The 11,071-nt window shown below is 48.1% G+C and overlaps 1 protein-coding gene across 1 annotated transcript in view; it reads right to left on the bottom strand.

Moving 5' to 3' along the window:
• The window catches only part of LOC120813273 (neural-cadherin), a 53,024-nt gene extending 42,783 nt beyond the window's left edge, over positions 1-10,241 (bottom strand). The window contains exon 1 of the mRNA XM_078094285.1: positions 8,972-10,241. Within this exon, the coding sequence (XP_077950411.1) occupies positions 8,972-9,959 (988 nt within the window). The 5' untranslated portion in view covers positions 9,960-10,241. The remainder of the gene's footprint in view (positions 1-8,971) is intronic.
• Positions 10,242-11,071: the final 830 nt, after the last annotated feature.

Below are 11,071 nucleotides of genomic sequence, written 5' to 3'. Positions count from 1 at the left end.
GAGAAGAAGGAGAAGGAAAAGGATAAGAAGGAGAAGAAGGAGAAGAAGAAGGAGAAGAAGGAGAAGAAGAAGGAGAAGAAGGAGAAGAAGAAGGAGAAGGAGAAGGAGAAGGAGAAGAAGAAGGAGAAGAAGGAGAAGAAGGAGAAGAAGAAGGAGAAGAAGGAGTAGAAGGAGACTTGCGACACAGAGAAGAAGAAATAATGACAAAGGAACAAAGGGAGAGAAGGAGAAACGGGAGGAGCAGTTTCATATCATCTCCATCATCATAAGCACTCATGTGTGTTTGATCAGAGCAGCCCCTCCTTTAAGAGGTGACCTCTGACCTCTGTGTGTGTGGCAGCAGGAGGTGGAGGTCGCAGTGGGTGGTGGCGGGTCTGAAGCCGACTGTTTGTTGTTAGGGGAGAAGAAAGGAGCGACGGGGATGAAGAGGAAGAGACGAGAACAGAAGCAAATGAAGGAAAGGAGGAGAAAGAGAAGAAGGGAATAAGGAGGGAGGAATGAGGAGACATTAAGAGAAAGGAACATTTCAAGCAAAACATGATGAAATAAAGCAATAAAGGATGGAGAGGAGTAGAAGGAGAGGGAGGAGGAAGGGAGGTGATCAGAGGAGTGAAGAGGAGGAACAGAGGGAACAAGGGGGGAGGAGGAGGATAAAAAGAAGAAGAAAGCGAGGGAGGAGGTGAAAGAAGACGAGGTGACAAAGTTATAGTAAAGTTCAAAGATCAAAAGTAGGTGTTGACTCCTTCAAGAGGAGTTGGGTGGAGGAGGAGGGGGAGGAGAAGGACGTGCTCTCCATGAGGAGTTGGGTGGAGGAGGAGGAGGTCTGTGTGTTCAGCTTTACTTGATGGAGGTTGTTTTGGGCTCAATGAGACATCACGCTGGCTCAGTGTGTGTGTGTGTGTGTGTGTGTGTGTGTGTGTGTGTGTCCTCTTCTTCCTCCTCCTCCTCCTCGTCGTTCCTGAGCATGAACAGAAAACCAAGCCGCCCCAGAGAGAAGAACCCGGGAGGAACGTCCTCCCTCCTTCTGTGTGGCTTCAATAAGTCAGCAGACATGTAGATAGAAATGTCCTCACACCTCCAGAACACGTGTGTGTGTGTGTGTGTGTGTGTGTGTGTGTGTGTGTGTGTGTGTGTGTGTGTGTGTGTGTGTGTGTGTGTGTGTGTGTGTGTGTGTGTGTTTTATTCATATCAGCGTGCACGGCGTGCAGGTACATGCTCACTCAGCACCACGTCTTCATAACACGACCAGCTGATTTTCAGTTTAGTTTAGTTTTAATTTCTGTGACAGAAACTGAATCTGAACTCGAACTAGAAATTAGGAAGGAACTTAAACGTAAACTGTGGATCATTTTTATCTTTAGCTTCATTCGACTATTTTCTTTTGGGGTTTTTTAATAGTTTTAAAAACCCTCTTTCTTTGTCTTTGGGAGATAATTATTAATAGATATTTATTTTAAAACTCATTTTTAATCAAACACTAAAAAATGATCAAGTCAAATCGATTTCCAAGATGATACAAGTAGAGGAAAGGAAGGGACGACGACCGATAAAGAAGTCATGGGATGACACACAAAACAACACAAAACAACAGAAACAACACAAAACAAGAGAAAACAAGAGGAAACAACAGAAACAAGAGAAAACAACAGAAAACAACAGAAAACAACAGAAAACAACAGAAAACAAGAGAAAACAACAGAAACAAGAGAAAACAACAGAAAACAACAGAAAACAAGAGAAAACAACAGAAACAAGAGAAAACAACAGAAACAAGAGAAAACAACAGAAAACAAGAGAAAACAACAGAAACAAGAGAAAACAACAGAAAACAAGAGAAAACAACAGAAACAAGAGAAAACAAGAGAAAACAACAGAAACAAGAGAAAACAAGAGAAACAAGAGAAAACAACAGAAAACAACAGAAAACAACAGAAAACAACAGAAAACAAGAGAAACAAGAGAAAACAAGAGAAACAAGAGAAAACAACAGAAAACAAGAGAAAACAACAGAAAACAAGAGAAAACAAGAGAAACAAGAGAAAACAACAGAAAACAAGAGAAAACAACAGAAAACAAGAGAAAACAACAGAAAACAAGAGAAAACAAGAGAAACAACAGAAAACAACAGAAAACAACAGAAAACAAGAGAAAACAAGAGAAAACAAGAGAAACAAGAGAAAACAACAGAAAACAAGAGAAAACAACAGAAAACAACAGAAAACAAGAGGTTCTCCGTCAGCATCGCGGTGCTGATTGGCTCTGACGTCGTCGATGACCACAGTCAACAATGAGGGTTTGATCTGATCACACGATGTGAAATGAGTTGAAACTACAGTCAAATATTCACTTTGATTTGATGACAACATAAAATAATTGTGATTCATTAATAGATAGTGGACAAAACAACGAGACATTTAAACTGGAATGAAGAATAATTGTCTCTTTGTTGATCCTGACTCCTTCACAATAAAAGCTCCACGGTGCGCTGAGCAAACGCTTCACCTCAGAGGGTGAAAATACAGCGAAACGTTCAACACGAGTAGAAACACGGTAATAAATGACATGTAATGATAATAATAATAATAATAATAATGTTATAGAGCGTGTGAGGACTCTTCAGAGGTTCTGACCCGTCTGGAGAACACGAGGTTCCTCTGAGGGGAACCGTTTACTAAACGAATTAAAAAGGAGGAAATCAGAGGATGAACTCGGCCTCTCAGTGAAAAGACATGTGCTTGTTTTATTGTGTATCGTTTGTGCGCGTGCAGTTTAACAGGGTTGTGATTTTGTGATTTACTTAAATAACAACAAACGTTAGAAGGGGGTTTGAACAACACCCTGTTTGGACACACAAACAGACACACACACAAATAAATATACCAGCTAGGTGTTAGCAGAATGTGTCCTCTGGACCGGTGGGCACGGTGACACACACACACACACACACACACACACAGTAAACCCTCAGGGGAACGAGCTGGGGAGGCCGTGCTGTCAGAGCTGATTTGAGGCCACACAGAACTTGCTTCATGTTAGATTACCGGGAAGAGGTGTGTGTGTGTGTGTGTGTGTGTGTGTGTGTTGCGTAGGATTTGCGGCAGAAGTGTCGTACGGATGAAACGCACAGAAACATTCAGACTTATAAAACGTCCTACGCAGTTTTCCCTTAAATCACAATCACGTCTAAACGCAGCGCAGCATTTTGCGGCTTCATGTCACGCCCACAGCTGCCCAAATATAGTCTGTGGAACGCCCACAAATGAATATTCATCGATTGCGAAATCACGACAAACACTGAGAGGAAACGAAGAGACGTAACTTCACTCCGTGTGAAGTGGAGATGATCATTGGGAGGTGGAAGGAGACGTAAGACGCTCTTTGGAGGACACGGTGTGGATCACTGATGCCAACAAGGCACCTGAGGGGCAAAAGGCTGCAGAGCAACGCTGCAGCCTCACGACCTCGGACCCAAATAAAGAAAAACTGGTCTGACATCAAAGTGGATGCAAAGAAGCGTTTAGCGCTTCATCGCTAAGGTGTGTCTCCACAGGAGGGGACACCGGAGCTGTCCCCTCCTGATGAGAGACTGGCGGCAGTGATCGGGGATCGGGGACAGGGGGTCGAGGCGCGTTTGGAAGCTGAGCCACATCATGTAGCACAGCACACGCAGCACGATGTTTCACACCTTCTCAGGAGTAAACAACAACAGAACAGTTGCAGAACATATTTCACTTTTCTTTTTGAAAACGTGTTAATTAGTATTTGTTTGTTTTACGCTGCAGATCAGACGGGTTCGTGTTCTTTATGAGGCAGTGTTGGCATTTCTTTTAACAGTCTAGTTTTACACTTTCACACGTTTGCGTGTTTCATGCGTTTGCCGACGGTTCATTTCACCCGTTGTTGTGCGCACGTGTGGGTCCGAGCTCGCGTGAAGGACATTTCCCCCGTTAGGTTTGCTCTTTATAAACACCAATTACTGCGTAGCGGCGTACGCCTTCTTCTGTCCGCGCACGCTGCGTTTATAAATGAGGCCCGCGGCCTTTTGTTGTTGCAACAATACCTACATGACATGAACACTTGTTCAGAGCACGTTGTCACGCCTCGTACACGCGTGTCCATGTGTCCAGGGAGGCATGTGGGTCGGGTACCCCGGGACCCCGGTGTGACAGCTGGCACAGTGTGTGTGTGTGTGTGTGTGTGTGTGTGGGCAGATGGACTGGTCAGACTGGGACATCAGAGGCCTTCTGGTGTGATACACACACATAATCTGCTATTTTCTACACAAGTTCACTTGTAGGCGACCTGTCAATAAAAAAGGCTCATGTTCAAATCTATTTGATCGTCTGCTTTTTTTAAATCTGATTATTGGATTTGGTTTGAATATTAAAACATTTACTCGCTCAATAAAACCGCCAATATTTATCTATAGATACAAAAAGGAAAAAAGATCAATTAAAGACACTAGCAAAGACATTATTTTATGGCAAAAATCATGCGCTCGTGGTCACGTTGAATCCAACCACTCATCAACGTTTTAAATCATTCTAAGGCGACGCCGATCGAGATGAAACGAACCAGCAGTAGTTGTTCTTATTGCAAAAGGCTCTGCTGCGTCTGTAAACATCTGTATTGTTAGTGACATCAAACCGCTCATCACCAGAGACGAGAGGACGGACGTCCATGTTAATGACGAGCAAGTCGACGGGACCTTCAGTCAAGTTTTACATCCCGAGGCGAAGATCCTGGGAAACGTGCAGAACATGTCGTCTCTCCGGCGGCTCAGCGGGGGGCGATACGTCTTCATATAAACGCAGATTATTATCCGTCATTCCACTGAAGCATGTTGCTACAAACTGAGTTACTCACAACTGATTTAACAAACAAAACACTGCCTCAATAATCTGCGTGTATTAAAGCGAGAGGTCTGAACTAGTGGACGAGTATCCAAATGCCCGATGAGGGGGTGGAGGAGGTGATGGAGGAGGTGATGGTGTTCTGGAGCCCCCCCCCCCCCCCCCCCTCTGAGAGACTCAAGTTCAGAGCAGAGAAATCTATTTAGAAAAAAAGAAAGTCGGCACCGCGACCTTGAATCGAAGCGACGGCGCTCGCCAGACGGAGAGACGACCTCCTCCCGGGGGGGTCACGGCCCGAGGGAGGAGGGGTGGAGGACGCCAGGGAGGAGGAGTGTCAGGGGGGAGATTGACAGGCGATGAGTCGTGAAGGTCGGGAACCACCGCCGGTGAGTCTCCCTCCTCCTCCGTTTACCTGAGAGACGTCTTTGTCCCTCATCCTGCAGCGAGTCCTCCGTCCCACCACATATTAGGACATTTAAACTGGTGCCCAGTCTGCCTGAGCGGTTTGTCCCTCCGTAGCAACAGAGCACGAGCAGCGAGTCTGCGTCTGCGTCCCGACCAAGACGACAGCTTCTCTCTACTCGCGATGGACCGATTCCCCCGATGAGCAGGACTTTTATTTTGAAGAGAAACTGCTCAGAGGGATTAATGAGACACATTGAGTGAAGCTGGAAGAGAGCAGCCGAGTGTGATGGGAGACAATTAGAGAGGACACGTCAACACACATGAACAGACACCACGATGGGCAACAGCCCGAGGACGTGTGTGTCTGTGTGTGTCTGTGTGTGTCTGTGTGTGTCTGTGTGTGGGGGGGGCAGTAAGCAGATGTGCAACATCTCTCACATGCATGTTGACAAACACAGATGAGGTTTGTTTGTGTGTTAATCAGCAGGAGGAAGATACGGACAGAGACAGACAGACAGACAGACAGACAGACAGACAGACAGACAGACAGACAGAGACAGACAGACAGACAGAGACAGACAGACAGGCAGACAGACAGACAGAGACAGAGACAGACAGACAGACAGACAGACGGACAGAGACAGACAGACAGACAGAGAGAGAGGACATTGATGTCCTTGTGGGACAGACAGTAACTTACGCTACAAATATGTCTGAAACTTTTGTCAAAGTGGAAAAGTATGAGACAAAAACACGTCCAGTTACTCGCCGTGTTGCGCGACTCCGGCGGTTACATGAATGCGAGGATTTTCAAAATAAAACTCTAAAGCCACAAACGAAAAGCAAAAGCTGAGAAGATTTAAAAACCTGTTAATTGCTGAACTTTTGAGGTTTATTTTTGGAATCATTTGAAAACCGCTTCACGGCTGTGACTTGTTAGCGGGTCCAGACGAGCACTGAAGATCGTGCTGGCAGCCGAAAATATACAAATACTGAACAGTTCAATCCCCAGAACAGCTCATGGTACATAGCATGTAGCACGTAGCACGTTGTGTGTTGCTGCACTGCGTGTCGATGGCTGCAGTCCGGATGACCTTGTCCTACTTGGTGATTGGTGTCGCCTGAGGCAACAGCTGATTGGCTGTCGATAAGCTGTTAGCTCAGCAGATAGAGGAAGAGGGGCGGGGCTAGTGGGACCAGGTCACAGATCTGCCATCATTTGCTTTCTCCGATCGAGTTCAAAGCCCAGGGGTAGCTTAGCATAAAGAAACCGCTAGCCTAGCTTAGCTCAGGGAACAATACACCAACCACCAGCAAGTGTGTTAGCCTCGTAGCTAACACACTTTAGCTTCTCCGAAAACAAAGAATGTGTTTTTAGGGGTTAGAAACTCGTGTTGCGACTACGATCTGTAAAGAAACAAGTATGTAGCTGTGATAGCTACTATTGACACAGCTCGCTAAAAATGAATGGCAGACAACATCGTGCTAAGCTAAGCTAATCCACGTCTTATTAACCGCGCTGTTCACCAGCTGACGTGTTGCTGTAGACGTTCACATTTTAACAAGCTGCAGAGTTCAACACTGTTGATGTGGAATCTGATGAATATGCAACTATATTTGTGTGTGTGTGTGTGTGTGTGTGTGTGTGTGTGCGCGCTGCTTTGTTGCCTTTTAAAAGGGTCATTCTGACACACACACACATTAAAGTACCAACAAATAAACATACACACTGACAATGGTGATCAATGAATACGACAAACACACAACCACTGCGACACCAAGCAGCCTCGAGTGTTTATTGTCCCTCACACACACACACACACACACACACAGTCACGCACAGACACACACACACACACAGCTGTGGTGCGATGGCAGGTTGCTTGAGGCTGCATCCAGAAATAAAGACAATAGAATAAACAGGAGGGGAAAACACGGTTTGTCACCTCGGGGCTGCCAAGCGCACAATATCTGGAGGACAGAATGACACACCAGAGCCGTGTGTGTGTGTGTGTGTGTGTGTGTGTGTGTGTGTGTGTGTGTGTGTGCAGCGGAACAATAAATAATAGTTAGGAGCGAAGCTGCGGTTTAATGAAGGAGCTGCATTCATTCTTCATTTAAATATGCAAATCCAGCTGTTTCATTTGGTTAACGAGGCCGTTTGTGTTCAGGTTTAATTCTGTTACGTCCGACTCTTAATTAATATTAATACATTTTATTTATATGCAGTTTTTTTAAAAGGGCTTAAGGCACTTTTCCTTTCTTTCTTGCATATGTGTGTATATATATATATATATATATATATATATATATATATATATATATATATATATATATATATATATATATATATATATATATATATATATATATATATATATAATTATATAGACTAAGTGAGTGTCTCTAGTTGTTGAAGGGTCGAGGTGAAGAACAATAGAACAATGAGCTATTTGCTGTCTACCAGGATGAATTGTTTTTTTGTAATCACAATAAACGGACAGAATGATGCAGAATTAATAAAGTGATGATGCAGATTAGTCAAAGGTCTGAATTCACGTTTCGCCAGGACGAGGATTAAGTAACTTCTAAGTGGGTTGGATGGATGTGAAGCAGGACGTCAGTGATGTCACGAGTCATCTCTGATTGGCTGTACGGACGCAGCATCACTCAGTGGCAATAAGCCAGCGGTGACTTGGACAGTTGTCTCCTGAGTCCTGAGCATCGAAATGATTCATTGTGATTTAATCCACTGATTTAAATGTTTACCCCCGATTTAAAACACACACACACACACAGTTTAAACCGGAAACTAGAACAGAGGACGGCGCTCCTCGTCCTCGGCCCAATCAGGCACACACACACACACACACACACTCCAGGTGAGCAAACACCACTGATTTCTATAAATAAACAGCGAGGAGGCAGATCAGAGGCTGATGGCTCATGTGACCGCCGTGACAAGCTGCCCTCCAGATGTGGGGGGGTTTGGTTAGCTGACCGTTTACTCTGGAATGGGGGGGTCGACCTGTCAAACTGCTGCAGTGACATTGAATCAGTTTCTTTGTGTCAGTTCACTTTAAACTAGAGACATAAAGTCACGTTTACAGCGTTCACTGGGGGAATAAATGAGGAGAGAAGTGGAGTCGTTTTCTCTTCTAAACCAATCCCGTCCTCTGTTGGTGACCAGCTGGTTGTGTTACTGTACCAGGTAAAGATTCTGCTATTCACCGTCACGATACCAAAGACCGGCGCCGATCAATTCTTACACTTCTCTGAAAAACTAGAAGCGAGTAAACTGTGAATTCTGTGATGAGACGTCGACGCGGCGCTTTTCATGAAGTACCGGTATCGTTTCTAAACGGGTCGTTTGGCACCAGAACCACCAGAACCAATGAAACAACGCCATCACTACCAGGGAGTCAGGGTCAGGTTACTCTTCAGAGCGCGTGTGCGTGTGCGCGTGTGTGAGGAGGGGCGGTTGAGGTCTATTCAAACGAGCCCACACACGCACACGCACGCACGCCAGCAGCAGCAGCATAAGAGGACGCTTCACACCGCTGACCTTTGACCCTTGCCGGGGCTGAACTGCTGGCCGGTGAAACGTGGCTTCGTAACGAACATTGCAGAACATCGATATTCAGCGTGGAGATGAAACCAAATCCACTGACTGACCAGCAGCATCGAACCGGAGCAAAACCCGCTCCTCTTACCTTGCGCGTTGTGGATCTTCACCAGAACCTCAGCCGGCTCCGGCAGCCCGCGCGTCAGGTACAGACGCCCCGAGTCCCGCTCGATCCGGACCGGCGGGTCGGCCTCGGACACCACCTCGAACCAGCGCCGCTCGAACCTCCGGTCCGGCACCGTGAAAACCAGGTCCCGGACTCCAACGTGGTCCGGTACGGTCACGGTGTAGGTGAGCTCCTCGGTCAGAGCGCGCGCGCGCCGCGGCGGCGGAGCGCCGCCGGACCGGCGGACCTCGACGCGCAGGAACGCCGGCTCGCCCACGCGCGCCACTTCTCCGCCGTCGCGCGCGAGGAGACGCAGAGTCACGCGGCTGAGACCCAGCAGGGACCCGACCAGCCTCACCTGCCCGGTCTGTGGCACCACGTGGAGCAGGTGGGACTCCGGCGCCGCGTAAAACCTGACGCGTCCGTTCCCCTGCGCGTCCCCGTCCGTCGCGTCGAAGCGGGCCAGCTCGGTGCCGAGCGGCGTCAGCTCGTCCGCCTCCACCGTCTGGTTCGCGCGGGTGAACCGCGGCACGTTGTCGTTCCTGTCCGACACTTCGACCCGGACGGCGGCCGGTCGCCCGCGACACCGCGGCGGAAGCTCGACCGTCAGCTCGTACATCGCTATGAACTCCCGGTCCAGCGCTCTGGCGGAGACCAGCCCCAGATGCCCCAGATGCCCCAGATGCCCCGGATGCCCCAGATGCCCCGGGCGGTCCCCGCGGTGGCGAATGAGCCTAAAGTCCGACGCGTATTCCCCCGTCAGGCTGGCGTTGAGGTCCGCGCCCGGGCAGCCTCCGGCCCCGTCCGGTAGCAGCACCCCCTGCACCGGCGTCCCGGCCGGGGAGTTCTCGGCTATTTGTCCGTAGTAGCGCGCTGGACGCCGCGGCCGCGCGGACAGAGACTCCGCGGGGGCGTGAAGCAGCAGCAGGAGGTGGAGCAGGAGAACCGGTCCGGGTTCCGCTCCGGTCATGTTTCCATCCAAGCTGTGGTCAGCAGCAGGAGCGGGTCTCCAACAAGGGTTCAAGGCCGAGGAATCCACGCGTAAAAAGCCAATTAGCTGCTGGAGCGATTTAGAAGGAATCTAATTAACTAAATCCGTTTGGATGCGTTAGATCCGCACTGCTCCAGATGTTCTTCTCCTTTTCTCCTCCGGTTCCACCGATCAATAAACGCACAGAAGCGCTGATGAGAGATCAGATCTTCTCCACAGTTGAGTTGAGATGTTTTCTGCAGCGCGTTTCTGAGCGGACTGACGCGCGCTGAGGACCCCTGCGGACTCCGTGTGGCCCCGCGGGCTCCGCCCACCGCAGAGGAAACAGCCCAATCGGGTAGCAGCCATGGGTCTGAGTGACAGGACGGAAAGACCCGCCCACTGCCAAGCTTAGTCCGCTGATGGAGAGAGAGGTTTGCAGATGTTCCTTTCTTTTTAAAGAAGTTATTTTTATATATATATAAGTTCTTTTTTATAAACATAGATATGAAAATAAAACCTTAATTAGTAGATATTAACATAAAGATGAATTTTTGATGAAACATAGCTGTCATGTTTCATCAAAAGTGAAAAGAAATGTTTGAAGTAAAAGTTTATTCACCCAATTCAAAAACACCCGTTTGTCCCGCAGATTTGAGTTTTTCCGTCAACACAAAACTTCCTCCTCCTCTTCTTTCTCCTCCTCTTCCTCCTTCTTTTCCTCATCCTCCTCTTCGTCATCGTCCTGCTCTTCATCCTCGTCCTCCTTCTTTTCCTCGTCCTCCTCTTCGTCATCATCCTTCTCTTCATCGTCCTCCTCCTCCTCCTCGTCCGCCTCCTCCTCCTCGTCCTCCTCGTCCTCCTTCTTTTCCTCGTCCTCCTCTTCGTCATCGTCCTTCTCTTCATCCTCGTCCTCCTCCTCGTCCTCCTCTTCGTCGTCGTCCTCCTCTTCATCCTCGATCTCCTCCTCGTCCTCCTCGTCCTCGTCCTCCTCGTCCTCCTCTTCGTCGTCGTCCTCTTCCTCTTCCTCATCTTCTCCTCCTGCTCCTAGTCCTCCTCTTCCTCCTCCTCCTCCTCCTCGTCCTCGTCCTCCTCCTCCACGTCCTCATCCT

Source organism: Gasterosteus aculeatus, chromosome 20 (assembly GCF_964276395.1).
Source record: "Gasterosteus aculeatus chromosome 20, fGasAcu3.hap1.1, whole genome shotgun sequence".
Lineage (NCBI taxonomy): Eukaryota > Metazoa > Chordata > Actinopteri > Perciformes > Gasterosteidae > Gasterosteus > Gasterosteus aculeatus.
Note: the sequence above shows the minus strand (reverse complement) of the source record. Positions and strands in the feature narration are given on the sequence as shown.